At 39.8% G+C, this 26,077-nt stretch overlaps 1 protein-coding gene across 2 annotated transcripts; it reads right to left on the bottom strand.

Moving 5' to 3' along the window:
- Positions 1-20,646: 20,646 nt before the first annotated feature.
- On the bottom strand, positions 20,647-25,857 carry LOC136226908 (large ribosomal subunit protein uL1c). Of its 2 annotated transcripts, XM_066015589.1 has the most exons (7): positions 25,453-25,850; positions 25,124-25,303; positions 24,984-25,038; positions 22,237-22,364; positions 21,480-21,563; positions 21,239-21,364; positions 20,647-20,997 (listed from the first exon to the last, which is right to left on the bottom strand). In XM_066015589.1, exons 1-7 carry the CDS (start codon positions 25,789-25,791, stop codon positions 20,866-20,868), a joined length of 1,044 nt encoding a protein of 347 aa, XP_065871661.1. In that variant the 5' UTR covers positions 25,792-25,850; the 3' UTR covers positions 20,647-20,865. The 2 variants fall into 2 exon arrangements, with proteins under 2 accessions (XP_065871661.1, XP_065871662.1); XM_066015590.1 differs by lacking the exon at positions 20,647-20,997 and having other exon boundaries at positions 21,239-21,357; positions 25,453-25,857.
- Positions 25,858-26,077: the final 220 nt, after the last annotated feature.

The raw sequence follows: 26,077 nt of genomic DNA, 5'->3' as shown, positions 1-26,077 counted from the left end.
GAAATCCAAGCGGAAGTCCTGGAAATCGTAATTGAGCACCTGGATATCCGCTCTATTCTGCTCGCCAACAGCAATGGCCTGCTCCAACCGTTCCTCTAATTCACCAGTATAACCCGGTTGGTAATCCTCGTCCTCCTCCTCCTCAAAACTCGTCTCCATCAGATTTGCTGAACCTGCAGCAGAAGAACTGGCTCCAGCTGTACCTACACCTGCCTTAAAATCTCTAGTCCACTGATATTTCCATATTTCATAGGTGTTTATTTACATTTTAGCCACTGTTTTTAGCCTTTTTCAACTATGTTTGTTTATTGTTTTCGTGTTTTAAGTCAATTTTGTGTTTCCCTTATCTTATGGCATGATTAGTGTTTTTCAGGACTTTTTGGACTTCCTCGGAGCTTTAGGAAGCAATCAAGCATCAACCGAGAGAACGAGGAGCTAAAACGGACCAGGCCGCATGCTGTCTCGCCGAGACAACTTCTGTCTCACCGAGACAGCCTCTGTCTCGCCGAGACAATTTCTGTCTCACCGAGACAGCCTCTGTCTCGCCGAGACAACTTCTGTCTCGCCGAGACAAAGCGCGAACCAGCAACGCAAATCCGGCTCTTTTTGTCTAAATTGCCCCTATGAAGACCTGGAAATATCAATTTTCACTCCTGTAATTTACCTTTTTGCCCTTGCAGCTCTTGTTGGGACTATAAAAGGGAACTAGGTTTTTATCTTTAAGGCTTCTTCTTTTTCTTTTTCTGCTGGAACATCTTTTTGAGAAGCCATTGTAATAGAAAATCATACTTTTGGAAGCTAGTTTTGTGGCTCATTTTATAACAATTGATAACTTTCAATCGAAGATTCGGCGACGATCACACGATCACTAGAGTGACAGTCTAGTTCTCTTCTCCTTTGTACTCTCCTATTGATTTTCAATATAATTATGGATTTCGTTTTTATCATTGTGATTGTGTTAAATTGTATATCCATGAGCTAATCTCCATCCAATATGGGATGGAGGTGAATTTGGTGTGAATGATTATATTTAGGTTTGGAGTTAAGGCCTGATTTGACTGTCAATTGTAAACTGATTGTCTGTACTTAATGTCTTTATCCGAGAGGAAATAGAATTCTAGATAGATTTGAGACCGATAGGATAGAATCTATTCCGAACCCGTACAGTCAGACCTCGCTAGGACACTAGGAGTGCGGTTTTTACTCGGGCTACGGCTTAGGGTTCAACCAAATAGAACTTTATAATGCTTCACATGTTAGAGAACATATTGCCTAACCAAGCTATTGTTTGAACATATGTGAATAGAGGTCTTAGAATACTGATCACATTCATACCTTTTCTAGAATGGTTGCCGTTACAATTCGACATGATTTAATAACTCTTAACTCTCAACCTAAATATATGATTTAGCCAAAGGATCCGAAACCCCAGATTTCTCATCCATTTATCCCATCATTTGTTATCCTTAGTATTGATTTTCCATTCTTTATAATTAATTGCGTATTCAGTTAATGCCAAATTCGTCCAATTTCTGTTTGTCTTGACACTTTGACGTTTGATTAGACTTAGTGGCTCTGCATTCTTGTCTCTCTGTGGGTTCGACCTGTGCTTGCACACTTTATTACTTGTTGCGATAGGTTTATGCTTGACCTTAATTTTGCTATATATCCAAAAAGCATCAAGTTTTTGGCGCTGTTGCGGGGGAGGCACGCGAGTGCACATTAAGTCAAAAGAATTGAAATTTGATCTTGACGTTTAATTTATTGTTGCTTTTATTTCTTGTTAGTTTATGCACCGACGTTCTCGAAGTTATTCACCTTTGCGTTTTGACCCTGACATTGACAAAACTACGCGCAGGTTAAAAAAGGAACGCAGATAGCAGGTTAGGTTGGAAGAAATTGATAACCCCCTTGAGGAAGAAGCCCCTCAATCGGAGGAGATGGCCGACCCACCTTCTATTATGGACCTTCTCAAGGCCACAAGGCCTGCAGCCACCTCTAGCTTGGTGCAACCCACCATTGCGGCAGCTTCCTTTGAGATCAAACCAGCAATGATCCAAATGATCCAAAATTCGGGACAATTCGGTGGAGAATATCATGAGGACCCTAATGCCCACTTGAACAAATTCACCCTTTATTGTAGCACTTTCAAGTATAACAATGTTACTGCTGAAGATGTTTATATGACATTGTTTCGTTTTTCCTTGAAGGATGAAGCAGCAGATTGGCTCGCCTCATTGGAGCCGGGATCCCTAGCAGATTGGGACAGCACGGTAAGTGAATTCCTAGCCAAGTATTTTCCGCCGTCCAAGACAGCCCAATTCAAGAGCGATATTAACTGTTTCAAACAGTTTGAGAGCGAAAATCTGCACTTGGCTTAGGAACGATTCCAAAAACTCCTACGGAAGTGCCCACATCATGGGTTTGAAAAGCACCATTTGGTACAACTCTTTTACTCTGGTATTTCCTCTGCTAACAGAGCTTCTTTGGATGCAGCTGCAGGTGGTAACTTATTCAGTAAGACTGCTGCAGTCGCTTATAGCCTTGTGAAGGAGCTAGCAGAGCGTAGTGCGCACTGGCAGATAGAGAAGCCAACTCCAAGGCGGGGTGTATTTGCTGTGGAGGCCCCGTCATCAAAATCAGTAGGAACATCAGAGTCGGATTCTCAGGTAGCAGCTCTGGCGGAAAAGCTTGATCTTGTCTTGGCTGAAATGAAAAAGTCTGAACCAACACCCGCACCGGTCTTCAAATGTGAAATCTATGTGGGAGAGCACAGAAGCACAGAATGCCCCATAGTGCTAGAGCAAGTCAATTATATGAAACATAATGGCCCTTACCAGAACAATTACAACCCCGCCTGGAGACAAAATCACCCGGGATTCAGTTGGTCCAATAATCAAGCAGCTTTAGGCCCACCTGGATTTCAGAACTCCAATCAAGGGACATCTTCGGCACTACCTCAGCAAAATCAGAACCAATACCAAAAGAAGAAAGACACTCTGGAAGACAAGGTGGACGCCATGATAAAAGTGTTGGGAGCAATAGATGGGAGAGTCTTAGGAATGGAAACTCGCATGGTCCAGAATGAAGCTCACACGAAGCAGTTAGAGACGCAGTTGGGCCAAATGGCGAGAAATAACTCTGAACGTCCTGTGGGACAACTACCCCCAAACAGTGAGCAAAATCCGAAGGAAAGGGTCCATGCCATCCAACTTAGAAGTGGCAATCAGGTAAGAAGCGGACTAGGAGACTCGGTCGACGAAATTGCGACTCCACCCGAGTTGTCTCGGCGAGACACCATAGTGTCTCGGCGAGACAACCCGCCGTTGGAGGCGTCTCGGCGAGACACTATAGTGTCTCGGCGAGACGCCCCCTCTGGGTCGCACCTCACCGACAAAAGTCCCCCAGTCGCTCCCGCTCCAAACCAGGTAAGTATCTCTAACCCTAAACTATTTGCAGACCCAAATGTTCAGCCTACCAAGGTACCCCTACCTTATCCAAGTCGCAAGACTAAATTAGATAAGGAATATGCAAAAATTTTAAATGTGTTTAAGAAAATTGAAATCAATCTTCCTTTTCTTGAACTAATTGAAAACATGCCTATTTATGGGAAATTCCTTAAGGAACTAATCACAAAAAAACGGAAGTTAGGGGACCATGAGACCGTAATGTTGAGCCAGGAATGCTCTGCCATGTTAAGCACAAATTTGCCCAAAAAATCTAAAGATCCTGGCAGCTTTAGCATTCCTTGCACCATAGGTAGTACACATTTCAAGTATGCACTTTGTGATCTGGGTGCCAGTATTAATTTGATGCCACTCTCTGTATACAGGAAATTGGGAATGGGAGATCCGAGTCCAACTTCAGTGAGTATTCAACTGGCAGATCGTTCCATACGGAGGCCGATCGGAATTGTTGAGGACTTACTCGTGAAAGTTGGCAAGTTCATCTTCCCTGCAGACTTTGTAATCCTAGACATTGAGGAGGATGATCAGGTACCCATCATCTTGGGAAGACCGTTCCTAGCAACAGGAAGGACACTGATCGACGTGGAAGAAGGAAAGCTATTCCTTCGACTACACGATGAGAAAGTGGAATTCAGCGTTGTGAAATCAATGAAGTATCCGGTAGACACTTCTTCTTGTAATTTTATTTGTACTAATGATGTCATTGTTGAAGATGTCTTCCAGGAAGATCAGGAACAAAGTCTAACACCTGCTGAGATCACTGTGCCAGAAAGTGAACTTATCAAATTAAGTGAGTTAGAAGCGGAAAAGTGTTATTGGATTCGACACGTTGAGGAATTAGTAAGTAATTCTGGTTCCATACCAAAACCCTCCATTGAAGAGCCGCCGACCCTTGACCTTAAACCCTTGCCTGTTCACCTTAAGTATGCGTTTCTACAACCACCTATGTCCTTGCCTGTAATTGTTTCTTCTGAGCTGACCAGGGATATGGAGGAACAGTTAATTACTGTTCTACGCACACATAAGAGAGCTTTTGGATGGCAGATGACAGACATACAAGGAATTAACCCTTCCTTGTGTACCCACAGGATTTACATGGAGGACGAGATTAAACCAACTGTTCAACCACAGCGACGATTGAACCCCAAAATGAAGGAAGTGGTGAAGGCTGAAGTGATCAAGCTCTTAGATGCAGGTATAATTTTACCCATTTCTGACAGTCCGTGGGTCAGTCCTGTGCAGGTGGTTCCAAAAAAAGGCGGAACTACAGTGATGTTGAATGAGAAAAACGAACTGATCCCTGTGAGGAAGGTGACTGGTTGGCGTATGTGCATAGACTACAGGAAGCTGAATGACACCATAAGGAAAGACCATTCCCACTTCCATTCATAGATCAGATGTTAGAGCGAATGTCAGGTAAGTGTTTTTATTGCACTGTAGATGGTTATTCGGGCTATATGCAAATACCGGTCGATCTGAAAGATCAGGAAAAGACCATTTTTACATGCCCCTACGGGACCTTTGCATACAGACGAATGCCATTTGGCCTGTGCAACGCACCCGCCACATTCCAAAGATGCATGACAGCAATCTTTAGTGACATGGTTGAGCAGTTCATGGAGATATTCATGGATGACTTTTCCATATTTGGACCTACTTTTGAAAGTTGTCTGAAAAGTCTAGAGTTGATGTTGCAACGTTGTGAGGACACTAGCCTAGTTCTTAACTGGGAGAAGTGTCAATTTATGGTCAAAGAGTGCATAGTGTTAGGACATAGAGTGTCCGAAAGGGGGATAGAGGTCGACCCTGCAAAAATCGAAGTAATAGATAATTTACCTCCCCCTTGTAATGTTAAAGCAGTTAGGAGTTTCCTGGGACATGCAGGATTTTATAGGCGGTTTGTTAAAGATTTTTCAAGAATTGCTAGGCCTTTAACTCAATTGCTTTTGAAAGATGCTGACTTTGTTTTCACCACTGAATGCTTAAACGCCTTCAATGAACTTAAAGAGAAATTGGTAAAAGCTCCCATTATGGTTAGTCCAGATTGGGACAAGCCGTTTGAGCTAATGTGTGATGCGAGCGATACAGCTGTAGGTGCATGCTTGGGTCAAAAGAAAGATAAAATTTGTCAACCTATTTGTTACGCTAGTAAGACTTTAAATGAAGCTCAGGTGAATTACACCACCACATAGAAAGAATTGCTAGCTATCATTTTTGCTTTAGACAAGTTTAGGTCTTATCTTGTGCTTTCTAAGATTATTGTGTATACTGACCATGCTGCCTTGAAGTATTTGTTTTCTAAACAGGACGCAAAGCCTAGACTCATTCGTTGGATACTACTGCTCCAGGAATTCGATTTAGAAATAAGGGACAAGAAAGGAGTCGAGAATGTGGTAGCTGACCACCTATCCCGCTTGGAGAACAAAGAGGACGAGATGATCCTCTCTGAGGACATCAAGGAATCTTTTCCCGACGAAAAGTTAATGGCAATTTTATCAGTTCCATGGTTCGCTGACTATGCTAATTTCATTGCAGGAAGGGTCATACCTCCAGATCTGAGCTATCAGCAGAGAAAGAAATTCCTACATGAGGTAAAACAGTACTACTGGGAGGATCCTTTCCTATGGAAGGTATGTGGCGACAATATCATTCGGCGTTGTATCCCTGAAAGCGAAACAGAATCAGTCCTAGCCTTTTGCCATTCTAGAGAGGTAGGTGGGCATCATGGCCCGACCAAAACTGCAGCTAAGGTATTACAATCTGGCCTATTTTGGCCCACCCTTTTTGCCGATGCTGCTAGATTTGTGAAGTCATGTGATAATTGCCAACGAACTGGAAGTATAACAAAGAGAAATTAAATGCCCCTTAGTCCTATTTTGATATGTGAAATCTTTGATGTCTGGGGGATAGATTTCATGGGTCCCTTCCCCAAGTCTTTTAACAATGAATATATTTTGGTGGCAGTCGATTACGTGTCAAAGTGGGTGGAAGCTGCTGCCTTACCAAGTAATGATGCGAGGGTTGTAACTAAGTTCTTGCAAAAGAACATTTTTACACGTTTTGGCACCCCTCGCACCATTATTAGTGATGGTGGCTCACACTTCTGCAATAAGCTTTTCTCACAACTTTTGCAGAAATATGGAGTCACACATAAGGTGGCCACACCTTACCACCCTCAAACTAGTGGCCAGGTAGAAGTGACTAACAGAGAGTTGAAAAGCATCTTAGAAAAAACAGTGAATCTCTCTAGAAAAGACTGGTCTTTAAAAATCGACGACGCTTTGTGGGCATACAGGACCGCGTTTAAAATGCCAATTGGCATGTCTCCCTACAGATTGGTGTATGGAAAGGCATGTCATTTTCCTGTAGAACTAGAACACAAGGCCTTTTGGGCCACCAGGTTTCTAAACTTTGATAACAAGATTGCAGGTGAACAACGATTGTTGCAGTTGGATCAATTGGAGGAATTTCGATTAGGAGCATATGAGAATGCGAAGATTTACAAGGAGCGAATGAAGAAGTGGCATGACAAGCGGATCATAAAGCGTAACTTTGAGCCAATGGACAGAGTTCTGCTATTTAACTCCCGGATAAAGCTATGGCCTGGTAAGCTGAAGTCCAGGTGGAGCGGCCCATTCTCCGTAGTTCGAGCTTTCCCATCTGGTATGGTTGAAATCAAAGACGATAAGAATCAGACGTTCCAGGTTAACGGTCAGAGGTTGAAATGCTATGATGACGGACCTCGAGTAATTGAGCATCTCCATCTGGATGATCCGTCCTGAGGGAGAAGGACAGTCTATAAGCTCCATAGACTATAAAATTGAGCGCTCCTGGGAGGCACCCCAGACTAGAACCTCTTTACATTACAATTTTATTTTTCTTTCGTACTCTTTCCTTCACTTTTGAACATTTTAATTATACATAGTTTTATGCTTAATTTTTGAGAATTTTTTCTTCCTTTTCGCGTTGTGTCTCGCCGAGACACTATATGTCTCGCCGAGACAAGGCGGACACTACTATCGCAAGAAGCACGTCCAGCGCTGTGTCTCGCCGAGACACCGTGTGTCTCGCCGAGACACCAGTTGTCTCGCCGAGACACATCGTGGATCCAGGCCGATGGGCTTTGGATCCACCCACTTTACCCTATAAATACCCCCTAAACTCTTCCCTTCAAACCCTAGCCGAACCCCCACCTTCTTTACCCCCAATTTCTTCCCCAAAACCCTACTTTCTCTCCTTACACCTCCATCCTAACCCTTAAGCTTCATCTCCTACCTCTTTCTTCACCTCCCCTTTCACCCAAACCTCACTTCTTCATCTCTCCCCACCATTAACATATTTTTCTTTTGATTTCTTTTCCATTTTGGTAAGTTTTCTTACAAGTCATTTATTTTGATGTAGTTTTCTTCAATGTTGGTGCTTATTTGTCTTGTGCATTTATCTTAGTTTCTTCTCCAATTTTTCTATTCATGTTCTCTTCCTCTTCCTATTTCTTTTTTTTTTTGTAATCAGGTCATGGCAGAATCATCCAGGCACACGCGTTCCAAGGGCAAGAAACGAATGGTCGAGGAGCAAACACCAGTTGCCGACCCTGGGCAGCTCTGATGGAGGGCCCTCCGTCCTCCTCGGCCCCGAGCCTCGTCACAGCAAGCAGACACTCCGTACCCTTCTGAACTCTCACGTAAGTATCTCTGCCCATTTTCCATAAAATCTGTTGATGAGGGCGAACTATACTTGAAATTCAAGGATTATAAACTTGCTCACCCTCGTTATTTTGATTGGCCCTTGCTTGAGAAAACGGGTAAGGAAGAGGGGATCAAAGAGATCCTAACCCGAATGGGATGGAAGAAACTAGATGATAGAAGGTATAAATTGTATAAATTCTATGTTGTAGAGTTCTTTACCACCCTACGAATCGACACTGACGATGAGGGTGCAAAAACTCTACACTATAGAATTGATAACACTGAGTCAAAATGGACTGAGGACGAGTTTAATAAGGTCATGGGTTTTAAGGAGGGTGATTACACCGAATGGGATAAGGACCTCACTAATAAAGATGTTTGGTTTGAGCTTTCAGGAATTTTTGAGTTTAAGAAAAATAAAACAGTAAATAAGAATATCACTGACCCTCAAACCCGATTAATGCATAAATGGATAACATTCAACCTAGTCGGCCTCCCCGAGGCCGACAAAGTTAGTGAGGCCGACCTCTTACTCCTTTGGTGTATGACATAAAACAAACCTCCTCGAATGGCCCACTTTATTTGGACTTTAATGGCCGGAGTTCGCTTTTCTAAGCGCACCTCCCTCCCTTTTGGCCATATCATCTCCCGTCTAGCAGTATGTGAGGGAACCATGGACACCTTCAAGTTAAAAGAATCTGAAAATTTTAAACTGTTAGATGCGAATTATCTGTTGCGTGCTGAGCTCCTCCGCAAGTCGGGGTTGTGGTGGACAGAAATTCAACCTGCAGGTACAGGTTCCTCTGAGCCGATGGCGCTTAGCTCCGAAGAGGAGGATGACGAATATCAAGAGGAGTCGGAAAGCGGCTTTGAGGAGCGAATGACTAACATGGAAGCCAATTTGGAGCAGTTGACATATGAATTCCGCGATTTCCGCATGGACGTCAATGGATTCATGTCCGATATGCGCGGCTGGATGGATCGCCACCCTTGAGGGAGTCCCTATCCTATTTTATTTTCCCTTTGATATATTTTGTAGCTTTACTTTTCTGCATTTTCAGGAGTAAATGCTTGTTTTAAGTGTGGGGAGGGGAAAATTTGGATAGAAAATTACATGTCGATAGTCTTCCTGTCTTATGTGTGTTTAAACTGTTTGTGTGTTATCTGCTGTCCCCGTGTCTGGCGTGTCTGTCTGCCTGCTTTGATGTTTTGTTATGTCTTGTAGAGTCAATATCCAAGCCTCCCCTTGAAACCTTAAGTCTTGGTTCTTCGCTTGACATGGATGAAACACTTTAGAATTATTATATTACATATCCCCTCGGAAACTTCATCGAAAGACAAATTACACAAACAGGCCATCTTAGTTTTACCTTTGAATAATTGATGATGAAGTCGTATTTCCAGTACTTAATTTTGATACTTAGTGCAATTTAAGTAGCCCACCTTTAAGAAAATGATGGAAGCCGAAATTGTGAAATCTGAGTGTCAACCTAAGCTGAAATCGTGCTACCGAAAAAAAAAAAACCTCTTTTCGCCCTACTCCAATGCCTACATTCAATAAGTGCAATTGCACAAATAAATTCTGGGTATGAGTATGCATAGCATCTTGGTTTTGTGGTTGGGTTGTATGACCGGGGGTATGTCACCCATGCGTTTCAACCGGTACAAAAGGCCCCCCACATTGGAAAGAAAATGGAAAGAGGGAATCTAATTCTTCAAACACCTTGGTTCTGTGATCGGGTTGTATGACTGGGGGTACGTTACCCATGTGTTTCCTCCAGTACAAAAGGCCCCTCACACTGCCGAACTGTTGTTTTAATCACTTCTAGCTTAGCAACCATAGAAATCTAACTCGAAGGTTCACGATGAATGGTCCGGTTGTTCATTTCTGGCTAAACGAAATTAAGTTTCTATCTATTTTCTTAGAGTTGGGGCTGCTGAAATTACTTTTGAGAATGAATTGTCACAAGGTAACCACTCTACCATTTTCGGTTCAAAGGTAGTCAGTAAAGTGTCTTGTTTGGAAATAATCCGGAAATGTCAAGAGACCGAGGGCTATGTGATTTAATTCTTTCTAAAATGTCCGTCCTTCTTGCTTGAGGACAATCAAGATCTAAGTGTGGGGAGGTTGATATTTCCATATTTCATAGGTGTTTATTTACATTTTAGCCACTGTTTTTAGCCTTTTTCAACTATGTTTGTTTATTGTTTTCGTGTTTTAAGTCAATTTTGTGTTTCCCTTATCTTATGGCATGATTAGTGTTTTTCAGGACTTTTTGGACTTCCTCGGAGCTTTAGGAAGCAATCAAGCATCAACCGAGAGAACGAGGAGCTGAAACGGACCAGGCCGCATGCTGTCTCGCCGAGACAGCCTCTGTCTCGCCGAGACAACTTCTGTCTCGCCGAGACAAAGCGCGAACCAGCAACGCAAATCCGGCTCTTTTTGTCTAAATTGCCCCTATGAAGACCTGGAAATATCAATTTTCACTCCTGTAATTTACCTTTTTGCCCTTGCAGCTCTTGTTGGGACTATAAAAGGGAACTAGGTTTTTATCTTTAAGGCTTCTTCTTTTTCTTTTTCTGCTGGAACATCTTTTTGAGCAGCCATTGTTATAGAAAATCATACTTTTGGAAGCTAGTTTTGTGGCTCATTTTATAACAATTGATAACTTTCAATCGAAGATTCGGCGACGATCACACGATCACTAGAGTGACAGTCTAGTTCTCTTCTCCTTTGTACTCTCCTATTGATTTTCAATATAATTATGGATTTCGTTTTTATCATTGTGATTGTGTTAAATTGTATATCCATGAGCTAATCTCCATCCAATATGGGATGGAGGTGAATTTGGTGTGAATGATTATATTTAGGTTTGGAGTTAAGGCCTGATTTGACTGTCAATTGTAAACTGATTGTCTGTACTTAATGTCTTTATCCGAGAGGAAATAGAATTCTAGATAGATTTGAGACCGAGAGGATAGAATCTATTCCGAACCCGTACAGTCAGACCTCGCTAGGACACTAGGAGTGCGGTTTTTACTCGGGCTACGGCTTAGGGTTCAACCAAATAGAACTTTATAATGCTTCACATGTTAGAGAACATATTGCCTAACCAAGCTATTGTTTGAACATATGTGAATAGAGGTCTTAGAATACTGATCACATTCATACCTTTTCTAGAATGGTTGCCGTTACAATTCGACATGATTTAATAACTCTTAACTCTCAACCTAAATATATGATTTAGCCAAAGGATCCGAAACCCCAGATTTCTCATCCATTTATCCCATCATTTGTTATCCTTAGTATTGATTTTCCATTCTTTATAATTAATTGCGTATTCAGTTAATGCCAAATTCGTCCAATTTCTGTTTGTCTTGACACTTTGACGTTTGATTAGACTTAGTGGCTCTGCATTCCTGTCTCTCTGTGGGTTCGACCTGTGCTTGCACACTTTATTACTTGTTGCGATAGGTTTATGCTTGACCTTAATTTTGCTATATATCCAAAAAGCATCATCCACACACCAGAGTTGTGAATAATACTCGCTCTATGCAGATAAGATGGACTAAGTAATAAGAATGGAATGCTTGGTTTTTCGGCTAACTCTACGTGAAGCCTTTCGCAAAATTCCATGCGTGTAATGATAGCCCCGAATGGGAATGCAGTCCACTTAGTAAAGCGGAAATTAGCCATTTGCCTCCAAAGGATGTGGGCCATCCGGGCAGGACGACCCTTTTTCATACACCACAAAAGAAGGAGGTTTGTTTCAGTGACCTTGTCAGCATCCCTCTGACCACACAGATTAAATGATATCCACTTGTGCATTAGACGGTCCATTGGGTCCGTCAGACTCATATTCGTGGCAGTGGATTTACTGTAATGTGCCTCCCTAGATATTTCAGTGAAGTACTGTTTGTGTGATAAATCATTTTCCCATTTAGTAACATCGACCTCCTTGAAGTCGAAGGCCATGTTCATTGTTTCCTCGTCCCAAGCATACTGATTGTTATTAAAACGAAAATGTAAAATTTTATCCCCGTCATCGTTTGTCTCATATCTAAGAGTTGTGTAGAACTCTAAGATATAAAAGGGAGACAAAGGACGACGACGTCTATCAATCACAAGCCAACCCATATTATGTAAATAAGCGTGAACACGCTCCTGGAACACACATTTTTCTAACCAATCCCAATAAAAAAGCGAGGTATTGAACATTGATAATTTTTTATTTTTTTGTACAATTTACCCTCGTCTACAGAAAGCAATAGTAAAGGACACTTAAACCTTTGAGAAAGCGTGCATGGGTGATATCGATTGGCATTTTGTGGGGGGATAGTAGGAGGGTGGGGTGGATCATCAATAACTCGTGCACGAACTGATCCCGGGATTAGTTCCAACTCCTCGGGGAGTGTATCAGTTCGGCGGTGGGTGCGTCTTCCGTTCTGATCTGCCATTGTATCTACAAAAGAAGAAAATAAAAACACAAAAGAATAACAAAAAGCAACTAAAGTCAATATCTACAATTAAACAAAAATTCCTAAAAGATGAAGTTAGTGAAATTATACAAGCTATTAATCAACAAAACTTAATTGAAACAATAAAAAGCAAAAACGAACCTCAAACACCAATAATACAACACAATTACAAAGGGAAGAAAATGTGAGAAGAAAGAGGAAGGAAAGCCTAAACATGCAAATCCCTAATTTCCCAAAACCAAATCAAGAAGCCAACAAGCAAATTCAACCAAAATCAAAAAAATTAAACCAAAATAAAGCTTACCAACTAAAAACTTTGAAGAAAATGGAGTGAAATAAAGAAAGGAGGAGGAGAGGTGGTGAAGGTTTGAAGTGGGAAAAGCTTTAAATAGTGAAAATAGAAGGGATTTTGGGGTATTAATTGTTGGAAGGTGGGAAGATGGGAGTTGTGGAGTTGTTTGGGTAGGAGATGAAGAGATGGAAGAGGGAAGAAGAAGGTTAGGGTTTAGGAAGAGAGAGAGAGAGAGCAAATGAATTTGGAGGAGAGAGAGAAGTGGGAGTAATGTAGTGGTAGGGGAGAAGAAGGGTTAGTAAAATAGGTAAAGGGGGTTTAAATTGGGTAAAAAGGGGGGTTATGGAGGGGTTGGTTCGGCCAACCTCTCATTGAGCCGCCCAAGATTTTCCTTGAGCGGCTCTATGTGTCTCGACGAGACATCCCCCTGTCTCGACGAGACGTCCCTTGTCTCGGCGAGACAAGGACGAAAAATCCTATTTATTATTATTTTTAATTAATAATAAAAATAAAACCTATAACAATAAAAACTAAATTTTAATAAAAGATCAAAAGAAGAAAAATAACTAAAGAAACAAAATTCTAATAATGAAAAATTAATAAAAAAAAGATAGTTTGATAGGAACTTTAAAGCAAAAATAATGTTAAAAAATTGTACTCATCTTTGGGGTGCCTCCCAACAGTGCTCAATTTTATAGTCTTTAGAGCTTAAGACTGTCCTTCCCCCTCGGGATGCTGGTGGTATTCTTTCTCTTGGATTTGGCTCATTGTTCGGCGGCAGTTGCCCTGTTGCTCGCTCAGAATTCATCTTCGCCAGCTGGCTTATCTGAGTTTCTAGCCCTTGTAGAAGGCCTCGTTGTTGGCTAACCTGCCTTCTATGGTTCCAAGAATCTTCACCATTGCACCAATCTTTTCCTCCATTCCACTCTTGGGTCTCGACCCCTGATTCTGGTTTTGGTTCTGCTGAGGTGGTGGAGCTGCAAATCCTGGTGGTCCCAAAGCTGCTTGATTATTGGACCAACTGAAGCCTGGATGGTTTTGCCTCCAGGGGGTGTTGTATGGTCCAAACTGCTTGATGTAATTTACCTACTCGATGACCATCGGGCACTCTACATTCTTATGCCCGCCACTGCAAACCTCACATTTTGCAACCACTTCTGGTGTCTTCAGCTGAGCTACCAGGGGATCCATCTTTTCTGTCAGTGCTGCAATCTATGGATCAGGTTCTGCAGGTGTAATCGAGGCAGTAATAGCAAACACGCCCCTCCTCTAACTTGGCTTCTCTATCTGCCAATGTGCACTCCTCTCGGCCAGCTCCTTCACCAGACTGTAAGCTTGAGCTGCCGTCTTGTTGAAAAGGTTACCTCCCGCTACTGTATCGAGTGAAGCTCTGCTAGCTGAAGTAATGCCTGAGTAGAACAAGTCAACAAGATCGTGCACTTTGAAACCATGGTGGGGGGCACCTCCTTAACAATTTCTGGAATCTCTCCCAAGACAGATGCAGGTTCTCACTCTCAAACTGCCAGAACGATGTGATGTCGCTTTTGTACTGTGCAGTCTTTAACAGAGGGAAAGACTTTGCCAAAAATGCGGCCAGTGTAGTTTCCCAATCTGTGAGAGAGCATGTTGCAAGTGAGCTCAGCCAGTCTGCAGCATCATCCTTCAATGAAAATTTGAACAGCTTCAAGAAAACCTGTTCGGGCATCACATCTTTGTTCTTGAAGGTGCCGCAGTACTCTATAAACTTGTTGAGGTGTGCGTTAGGATCTTCATGGTAATCCCCACAAAACTGACCCAAATTTTGGATCATCTGAATCATTTTCGGTTTGATCTCGAACGAAGCCGCGATGATCTCGGGATCAAGGATGCTCGAGGTAGCAGTAGGCCTCTTCGCCTTAAGGAACTCCATAATAGATCGGTCTGCCATTGGTTCTTCTTCACAACTTTCCTTAGGGATTGTTGTGTTAAAATCCTTGTTGGCCCTCTATCTGATCAAGGCTGCCTAGCGTTCTTTCCTTATCCTACGAGAAATACGATCAATGTCAGGATCAAACTGTAATGGAGAATGACTCTGAGAACGTCGGTTCATAGCAAGCTAAATAAACAAATATACCAATCTAAATTAAACTAATCACAATTACAATAGTCCCCGGCAACGACGCCAAAAACTTGATGCTCGTAAAGTATATATCAGTTAATAGGACAAGTGTATCCTATCGCAACAAGTAATATAGTGCTAAGCACAAGATCGAACCACAAAGACTATTATCCTAATTAGTTAATTCAAAGGGTAAATCTATCTATTTAGCGGAGTTGAATAGCAATTTGGTTTTAAGACAAATAAAATAAATATCTATCTAAGGAAAGCAGTAAACAGAACAAGTCACAAGGTGGATTGTGATTTATGGTAAGTTACAACCTAGAATAGGGAATTCATTGGTTAATTCCCAAGTATGGGTTTAAAGGACTTCAGGTTTAAGCTCTACTAGTGATTGAAGGTAATTGTCCTAATAATAAGACAAATGTGATCCATATTCATCTATCCTATTCACATGCATTCGGGTGACGGCTTGATTAGGCATATACCTTAGGTCATGCAAAGCATTAGGTCTTTTGACAATTAAGACTAAAGCAGTGGCCCAGTCACGTAGCCTTACTCCTAGTGGTCTCTAGCAAGGTCAGATTAACACAGATTCCATATAGACAATTCTGTGGTCAGGTTTTCATTTATCTATAATCCTATCTAAGTCAGGTTCATAGGCATTAAGCGCAATTATGTACATTAAGCAGACTAGTTAGTCATCATCGATTCTCATTCTAGCATTAATCCTATTCCTGGCATTATCTAGGCATTAAGCATGCATAATCTGATCAATCAAGAGTGAATACAAAAAACCCTAAGTCCTAATCATACATAATCATTCAACTAATTTCATCCCCATCCTAGATTGGATGGGGATTAGCTCATAGACAAACTAATCATATCAATCATGCAATTAAGAATAAATGAAGGCATTCTTGATTAAATGTAAATAAATAAAGATAAAAGGGAAGGAGAAAGAAATTCTAAAACCCGTTTGTCTGATTACAATGTAAACAAGGTAGATCCTCCACCCTTAGAGCTTGTTATTCGATGAATTAAAGCTAAGCTAAAACTGAATTAAAATATGAAAGCTGAAAAATATTGAAAGTATCTAAGGAATTAATTAAATGTCTAATCTCCCCGAAGAACTGAGAATAGCTCCCTATTTATAGACATAGGGAGAAAACCCTAGGTCTCCGGGAGGTACAACGGTCATTTCCTACACTTAAAAAGGGGGTTTTAGGCTTAGGATTCGAGATTCCAGCAGGGGAGAGGCGTTTTTGCGCCTCTCCCACCTCGTGTCGTCGAGACACATGTTGTCTCGTCGAGATGAGTGCCTATCTCATCGAGACATCTAGTGTCTCAACGAGACACCTTTGTGTCTCGATGAGACAGGCACCTAAATGGGGCAGAATGTCTGGTTTTTCTCCGTTTTGGTCCATGGGCTTCCGAAATTTGCTCTAATGGTCCCTGACGAATCCCAAAAGTGCTCCGACAGTCCCTGAATTGTCCAGAAATGCTCCAAAAGGCTCGGGTCTGGTTCAGGAATGCTCAAATAGTCCTGAAAATACAGAAAATGCCATAAATAACGGAAATTGCTAAATTTAACTAAAAAATAACAAAACGATACTGAAATCGAATAGAAACAAAGCGAAAACGATCTAAAACGATCCTAAAAACACTATAAAATTGGGAGCTATCAACGTGCATGTGAAGGCAAGTGTACCTTAGTCGTGTATCAAGTAATAAAGTGAAAGTAGAGTATCGTTGCCACGAGGATGGTGATTATAAGTACTAATCTCTTTGCTTACTATCTATTATTTAAACAATCGAAAGGTAGAGTTTGTTGGACAACCAAGCTAAGACTTAAGCAAGAAATGAAATGAAAATTATACAAATTTGATGAGAGATTGCTTATATTGAAAGAAACTAAGGCTTCTAGCTTCACTTAACCTCTTTGCTTGGTAATAATACTTAACCCCTTTTAAGTTGTTTTATCCTTTTTAAGATGGCGATTTTTCTTATTAAGTAATAGATTCTCGAGATTGGCTCTAAACTCTTGATTAATTACTTTCTCTTGGTTCGGCTCAAGTAATTAATCTAGAGAAGCATTAATTTTTATTAATTTAAACCTTTTTAACCTACTTTACCTTGGTCCGGCTAAAGTGATTACTTAAGATTCAAGAAAAACCGCTCGAGTAATTAGTTATAAACTTTCGATTAATTTCTTTCACTTGGTCCGACTCAAGTAATTAATCCAAAGAAGCATTAATTTTTCTTAATTCCAAACCTTCGATTTATTATTTTCTCTTAGTCCGGCTCAAGTAATAAATCTAAGATTTGTGATGAGATTCATAAAAAACCTTGGAAAACCAATAAGCTACACTAAATGGTCATTAGGTCCAACTTATGAATTTTGATTAATCAATTTAATCACGGTCAATATAAACGATTAATTATATTCAAGTAGGAATTGGGCCCATCACCTACAAGCATTAAGAATCATAAGTTAGTTCTCAAAAGGGATAAATATAGCTTAAATAGGTTAAACGTAATTACCACATAATTAAGGTTAAGATCCACTTTTAGCCTTAGTTAAAGGGGTTTTAGCCCATAATTAGATTAAAACACACCTTACAAAGATAGATAATGGAGTTGATAGTAACAAAAGAGATTGAAGTTTAGAAGAAACCGTAATGACGATTGCCGAACAAACTTATTCGGTAACTTAAAACTTACTTTTATTGGATGAACTTTTGCACAAACAACAACTTGAGCACAACAACAATCAGAACAACACATACAACTGATATTTGAAGAGAAAAATTAGCAAAATAATATTATAGAGAGAGGAATTTAGCCTAAGCTTGGTGTTTTCTCAAATGGCTCCCAAGGTCTCCTTTTATAGTAAAATGGTATACATAATTCCAAAGACCAAGTCTCCTTATGGCCTCCCACTCCCTAATCTTCTGAATTCAGTCTTTAAAGAGGGTGGTGGAAGACTTTGACAATTTAGGAGTTGAAATATGTAAAGGTGGGAAACGAATCATAGGCTTCAACATGTTCATCAACTTGGGATAATTTTCTAGGCTGTTACACTTCAAATTTGGAGATGATTATTATAGTCATTTGTACATCTTTCTCTTAGCTTTTCAACGCATTTTGAATCGCCTCAATCCAAGTCCGTATGAGGGAGATAAGTTGAAAATATGAAAATGTGTCAAATCTGTCATAGTGTGAACAATTGGACTTTTATCTTACAGCACCCATCCGCGATGGGTGCATGCTGGATGTCACTAAAACTCCTTTTTTCTGGTCCCTTTTACTCCCGAGTTGTCGCCTTAAGTCCCGACTTGGTTATTTGTGCTGAAAACCTTGCGAAAGTGCCTAAAAAAACACACAAAGTGGCTTAGATACATAAAATGAAGAAAATATACAAAACTCATTATTAAAATTTATTAAAATGGTACAAAATAACTAGTAATTAAATACTAAAAATGCTATAAACTACGACGATAACATCTAATAAGCGAGTGTTTCTCACACTTTTATGCATTTGTACTTTTTATTTAGTTTTTAGTCTCGTTTTATTTATTTTTGTTGTTTCTAGCCATTTATGAGTGTTTTCAGGCAAAATATCGCCAAAATAGCACACACTTGAACTTCACCTTATTTATTTCGGCTAATTGATTCACCAAAGGTCACAAGACTGGTGGGTCAATTTAGCCTTTGGACTAATAGTTTTTAGAGTTTGATGTGTGTGTGCAGGTTGAACGGGATCAAAATCAATGGAAAATCGCGTCTCGGGGACCCCCGGGAGTCAATCAGCGAGTTGGGCAAAATCAGCCTGTCGAGTTGGCCTCTATAGGCTAGCTCGACGAGCTGGCCTGCGGGAATCAGCTTTTTAGCTGATTCCCGGCTCCACGTCTCCTCCGCTGCGCCTCGATCTTCATACCTTCACTGGGAAACATATTAGAATTAGGTTTAGAACATCTACAACTATAAATAAGACCTTTTCATTATGTAAATTAACCTTCGGCTTGTGTAAACTAACCTACCCCTACCTTGAGAATCCCTCCTCTTTCCTTTCGTCTGCCATTGAAGAACTGCACCACTGCACTCCAGGGGATTCTTCAAGGTTGTTCATCCTCCAACCCTAGGAAGACGACTGCTTGGTCGACAGGTTCCCTGAAAGGGATATCTTCTCTTTTATTTCCTGTTTGCCTTAGATCTTTTCTATGAATCCTAGGCTAGTTGTAACATCGTGACAAATACTTCTTTTCATCTTTAATCTAATTTCAAGTATTGATTTCTCCAATTGATTGTTATTTCTTTTCTGTTTATGCTTTACCTAATTGGTTTAAGTCATTCAAATATCCAAATATCATCTAGGTTCATATTACGAGTCGAATTTGATTAACCCTAATCGAAGAACCTATAAGATTGACAACCTTATAGTTGGTAAGACCCAAATTGCTGAACCAAAGAGCTAGTTTCGGCCTGACAAGGGAATAACGAACTAGGAACCCTAGAAGGATAAGTAGGTTTAATCGCCTTAGGCTTAAGCAACTCAGATTAGGTTGACAATTAAATGTTAAATTAGGTTGGAATTAGTGTTATCGCATCACTCCATCCAATTACAGGTCAAATTACCTTGCTAAAGATCACTTAGGAGTATATTTAACTTAGACAGGAGTAGGTTTAACTTAAATAAAACTCAATCTAAACCCCCTCATCGCCTACATAACATTAGAAGCCTAGTAGTTTGGTACTTGCGGTATAAATCATGTGGATTCGATACCTGGACTTGTCCAGATTTATTACTTGATAACGACGGGGTACACTTATCCCTTAGTGAGCTTTCGAGCGGTCGCTCGGGGGCGCATCATCAGACACACCACGCCTTTTGTTGGACTTTAGGGAGCCTTGAGGAACATGGTTCTCTCCACTCTTGATGTCCCCTGGCTCTGACAGTTTCTGGAGTATCTTATCCATCTTATGATCTATGTCACTCATTAGAGCTTCCGCATTCTTTTCAATGGAACTGAAACGTCTCTCCAAGAATGGTGAATTTTGGATCTCTACAGAGATCCATGATTGTTTTCTGGTGCTAACATTCTTTTCTGCTTCAATTCGTCCCACCATACGTGGAACATTATCTGCTGTCATGATCTCTTCTTCTTCAGAATTGGCTGCTACAAGCTCTTTTTATCATTTTTCTTTGGCAGCATTGTGATTGCATCCCATCGAGCGTGCCAATTTTTTTTTTTGACTCTTTTGTGAAAATGTAAGCGTGCCAGAGAATTATAGTGTTCTCAAACTGTAGAATGAAATTGCGCTTGCTAACTTCTAAATATCAAATGACTGAGAAATAAAGAGACCGTAAAATTCTAAATCGATTATCAAAACATTATCGACCTTATAGAAATAATTAAAGAATAAATAAAATAAAATTATATTGAGAAAATGAACGAACTTTTAATTTGAAAATTAAAATCGGGAATCCTAAAAATGTTGTACTCTAGAGAAAAATCGCTTGAATGTGTGTTTAGTTGTCATTCTTTCCATTGTAATTTCTTCCTTTTATGACGTTGCTCCAGAAAGTAGGTCTCCTCTGAAATTCACTCTAGGAAAATCTACTTAATGTAATTTTGGCCAATTGATATAATTAAAATAAAAAAAATTAGTTATGGTACAAACACACACACATTGAAGTTAGCAATCCATTCCCAAATTCATAATAATTGGCAATCAACCAAGGTTAATAACTTAAGGATATGCATGCCATGTCCATAATTCACAATCAAGTCAAGTTGGTCTTTATTCCTCCTCCTAATTTACAGGTGTTAGGTTGCTTGGTTATATCTGAAGCTTGTACTCGAGCATGTCCCTTATATTCAATCGTATTGATGGCCCCATTGATGAGCATATAAATGCACTTTTCCAATACACTCCCTTTGCACCTGTTGGCTTGTTTGTTTCTACTGATTTCTGCCACAACACATTACACTCATTACTCTTCACATCAACAATGCAATGCTTAGAATAATACAGGCTGAACTTTGGAGATGTCTCGTTAACCCCTAAATGTGCTTAAAGTGATACATGTTTTAACTTGTCCAAATCACTCCTCGTTCTGACATGTGGACTTGGGGGGTGATGAGACATCCCCAAAGTTAAGGGGGTCAATCGGATAATATTAAGCCAATAATAAAAGAAAATTCAAACTTACTATTGCTGCAAGCAAGTTTACTAGTAGGTCGTCTTCTGCAAAGTCTGCCTTTCCGAAAGGTATGTGAACAATTCCAGTTTTATCTGCCCTATACTCAACTTTTCCCTTCTTGAACTCAGCTATTGCCTGAACCACAATCCAATATCATGTCTTTTGATGTGCTAAAGTTGTGTCTTAAATTAAAAAAAATCAGTTAGAGTCAAAACAATATTGAATCACAAGGAAAAAACCAAAGGCATACCTGAGGTATATTAGTTGCCACAGTACCAGCTTTTGGATTTGGCATCAGTCCTCGTGGTCCAAGAATCTTACCTAGACTAGCAACCTGATACAGGTTTTAACAACTAATTAATAAAGGTATACTGAAGAAATACAATCCTGAAAATGAACCGGCGCCTAAAACCATGCTTGATCAAGATATCGTTCCCATTTTAATGAAACAGTGCAAGGTAATTCACATGGAGAGTAAGTGAGTGAGCAAGCCGACAACAAAAATTATTCATATAAAAGAGACAATCTTGATCCATTCTTTCAGATCATGTATGAATTCTATGAGGAATGTTATAACAAAAATTACAATTAACTAGACAGTAAACCTTGTAAAAACATAGCAGGATAGGGAAGATGCTGAGCATGCTTCTAAAAGAACTTAGATTACTTTTAAAAACTTGCATGCTTAATTAGCTGGTGCACTATAGTCCAAAATATATATCAAAACTTGAAAGTTTAGCATTTTCTCATTGTAGAAAAAATATATTTATCATTAAAAGGAAAATAAATGTTTGATAAAACTCGGTATATTTGAACTAAAAAAGCATCATTTCAAACTTTCTTCATGTTGACAATAACAAAAAACACATCCATATATATTCTGATATAAAAGCAAACCTAAATCCTCATAATCAAATCCTCTGAAATTTAAGCAACAATAAAATTGTTTCTTACTGATTTCAGGACATATATATGTTTAGACTACAACTAGATAAGCAGAGCAACACCTTAGGCATCATATCGGGAGATGCAATTAATTTGTCAAAGTCCATGAATCCTTGTTTTATCTGTTGTATCAAGTCCTCTCCACCAACCAAATCTGCTCCTGCATTTTTTGCTTCATCGAACTTTTCACCTGAAAATGTTTAACAATTTACTTTACGTTAAGATAGGCACAAAAAACATAAGACATTTACGTTGACAGCAATCTGCAGAAACACTAGTTGGCTAAAGAGTTATGGGTATCAAGATTCCAGAGGAAACATTTATGCAAAGCAGAGCTCTGATTTAACAAAAAAAGTCTACAGGTGGAACGATTACTTCTATCTCTATCTGTAACGACCCGGTTCGTCGTGGGTGGCGCCAGGGTAGAAAGCTTGAGCAAGGAGCGGCCCTAAGGGATGGCGATGGAGACTGGAATGTACTGAATCCCACATCGGAAGTGGAGAGGGAGTGATTGGGGCTTATTAGTAAGATGAGAATCCAATAAAGCCTAAGCCCCAATCACTCTCTCTCTACTTCTGATGTGGGATTCAGTTCATTCCGGTCCCCACCGCCATCCCTTAGGGTCGCTCCTTGCTTAGGCCTTCTACCCCGGCACCACCCACTTCAGACATGATCGTTACACGCCCACCAGCTTCCGCTTGGTTTGTCCCCAAACCACACATCGTACGTGGAGAGTCGACTCTAAAACGCGTCCGCATGTATTGGATTCTCATCTTACTAATAAGCCCCGATCACTCTCTCTCCACTTCCGATGTGGGATTCAGTTCATTCCTGTCCCCATCGCCATCCCTCAGGCCTTCTACCCCGGCGCCACCCACTTCGGACCGGGTCGTTACACTATCTCCACAGATATGAAATAGTATCCATACATCAGAGTCTTCTGCTCACATGATTACATCCATCCATTATGTATTATTCTCCAGCAATAAGAATACTAGATTCTCAACTAAACAAATGAATATAAATTGAATGAAACTCATAGAAGCAAGATGACTCGAAAGTCATTTAATTTAACATGGTGCATCTCAGCCCCTAATAGACAAATATTAGATAACTGTAGTCCAATATCCATATCTAAATGAATGGGATGGGATGGGACACTTTACATTCTACACTCTCCTAAGCTTCTTGTCTATTTCCTTTCATTAAATAGGTATTGGAAGGTTGCCTCCAAATTTAAATTACAATACCAAGAGTTAATGCAGTTACAGAAAGTGTGTATGAACTCGAGTCTGAGATCTTGTTACAGGGCCCAATACCCGGATATCTGCTTGGACAAGCTTCTTAGGAGTTCTCCTACCATTACCTATTGTGCTGAAATTAGGTTAGAGAGAAGTATGCAATCTTTTAGGTTTATCTGGATTTTCAACTTGATTTTTTTACTGATGATCTGTCTCTTAAATGGAAGAAGAAAAAATGACAAACCTAATAAATACTGCCGCCTCTTTGTAGTAAATAAAACAACTGAGCAAAAAAACTAAACAAATCAACTGTCCCATGAGAGAACCCTCTGATACACTCGGATCTGTTTGGGATCCTAATTCCTAACAAAGTGTTTTGATTAACAGTCCCACTTGCTATACGTATGGGATAACATGGTCCAAACACTGTTAGTCATGCAATGTAAGTATCAAATCCCTTTAGTTACAGCAACCTTCAAACTGATTCATCCATTCTTCACCTCCTTGCTACAAGCATAACTAAGGACCCCCACATCTTACTCTAGTTACGGTCAGTTGTGCCACTAGGAAATATGCACAAACCATATTTCTAATTAGGATATGAAAATTTCAGTGTAATTGTCTTAATCCAAAGCCTAGCTCAATTTGGAATGGAGCACATTATCAAGCTCCTCGAAGAGGTAATTGACTACATATTGAACCTTAAAACTCCACTCGGATGAACTCAACCTCAACCTTGTACTGGTCAGAGAATACCAAACACACAAGAGTAGTAGCCATATGGTGCATGATTGGCACATGTGATGTGACAGCATTACTAAATTCTACCTCTGGTGTATCAACGTAACCTTCCTTTAGGAGACACAGCAGCAAAACTTCCCTGCTCCTTTTCCTTGAGTAAAACTGAAAGCAAAAAAAATCTAACTATTTCCTTAATCTTTGTACTAAATTACTAATATTTACCACAACCTACGTCCATAAATTTCATATTCCAGGAAGACAACATGATTGAAAATAACAAGTTTTTTGAAACTTGATACAGGAAACAATTTGTAGTATTAAATATTCCTTTTTGTTTAGATCAACAAGACTAGTCCAATAAAACATATGGCTTGTTAGAGTCATGAAAGCAATTTCTGAGAACAACAATGATATTAATTTAGTTAAGAGAAAATGTAAGCCAGATTTGATATTGCCTCTTTTGAGCAATAGGGCTTATTCTTAGGATTCATCTACAAACTTAGATTTTAGGTTGAGTAATCCTTTCATATTCCTAACATCCAATCAAATCAACCAAGATGCCCTATCTTCCTTGACCAGTGGCTCAATAGTTATTCATTTCATCACACTACCAAATATCTAAAAAAGGTTACTATCATTATGGTGGGAGAAAAAACTTAAAACTTTTCTCAGGAATAAATCATAATAATGGATCCCTTTACTTGTAAAATAATCTCCTAGAGAAACATCTTTTCCCATAAAAGAAAAGCATTCTAAGAGCAATTAAAAACAGAAGACACTTATTAAGTGTACCAACTCGTATTTAGCAAGTTTAGTACTGTAACTACCTTGTGTAAGTACTGCCACTTTAACAGTTTGTCCAGTTCCCTTGGGCAAATTTACCTGTGCAAGAAAAACAAAACAAAGTTGAAAAATAATATCACTTTGTCTAAACTAGTTTCGACAATCTATCCAACTAAGAACTCACAGTTGCTCTTAGCTGTTGGTCATTGTATTTGGGATCAATGTTCAGACGAAAATGAGCTTCAGCTGACTCCACAAACTTGGAGTTTGCCATTTCCTTCAGCAAAGATACCGCTGTCTTTATGTCATACTCTTGCTTAATTTCCCTCAATTTTTGAATTTCCAAGAATCTCTTAGACCTCGTCTGGCATTTGCAATAAAGTTGAATTTTAGAAATTGTGCAACAATCTTAAAAAATCATGAGGTTAAAAGCCAATTAAATTCACTAATCATACAAAACCCAGAAATGAAGACAAATTTATGTCTCGTTATTAATCAAATATAAAATCATACCCTGTCTCTCTTGAGGGGCAATGCAGCCTTCCCTTTCTTAGGCTTAAGAGGAGTAACTGTAGCAGTGGCTTCTCTTTCCTCGACGTCTTCAGCGACCTCTGGCTGTGAAGCCAAAGCAGAAGCAGCAGCAGCCACAACCAGGCTGCAAGTTCTATGCTTTAGGGTGAATAAATTGATGCAGTTGGAAGATTTTCTTTCCCCAGTAGAAGCAAAAGCTACAGGATAGAGAGAGAGAGTTTTAGTCTTGAAGGAGAGGAGAGAAGGGGTGAGGTCTTGGGGGTGTACAGAGGAAGAGGCGTAGGCTAGCATGAGGGAAGAAGGTGTGGAACATGTTGCCATTGTTTTCAGAAGAGGAGAAAAGAAGAAGTAGAGCGAAAGAATCTATCTCTATATTTATCCAATTTGATTGGGATGAGATAAGAGGCTATTAGTATTTACCAATCTACTCAAGTTTGTGGATACACATCGTTTCTACATGTTTTTTTTTTTTTTTTTTTTTTTTTTTTTTTTGTAATTAAAATATATTGTTTAGTCTCTATATTTTCAAAAACATATGGTAAAGCCTCTAATCTTTTTTTCGATGAACTGTTTAATTCCTAACGTTTTTCTCGATAAACTCTTTAGT

Source organism: Euphorbia lathyris, chromosome 4 (genome assembly GCF_963576675.1).
Source record: "Euphorbia lathyris chromosome 4, ddEupLath1.1, whole genome shotgun sequence".
In the NCBI taxonomy this organism is placed as follows: domain Eukaryota; kingdom Viridiplantae; phylum Streptophyta; class Magnoliopsida; order Malpighiales; family Euphorbiaceae; genus Euphorbia; species Euphorbia lathyris.
Note: the sequence above shows the minus strand (reverse complement) of the source record. Positions and strands in the feature narration are given on the sequence as shown.

Bases quoted from the DNA above. Each gene is read 5' to 3' on its own strand.
- LOC136226908 (XM_066015589.1), bottom strand. From the start codon at position 25,791: ATGGCAACATGTTCCACACCTTCTTCCCTCATGCTAGCCTACGCCTCT. The intron at 25,039-25,123 runs GTGAGTTCTTAG...TTTCTTGCACAG, and splicing joins ACCAACAGCTAAGAGCAACT to GTAAATTTGCCCAAGGGAAC. The intron at 20,998-21,238 runs GTAAGTTTGAAT...GTGTTGTGGCAG, and splicing joins TAAACTTGCTTGCAGCAATA to AAATCAGTAGAAACAAACAA.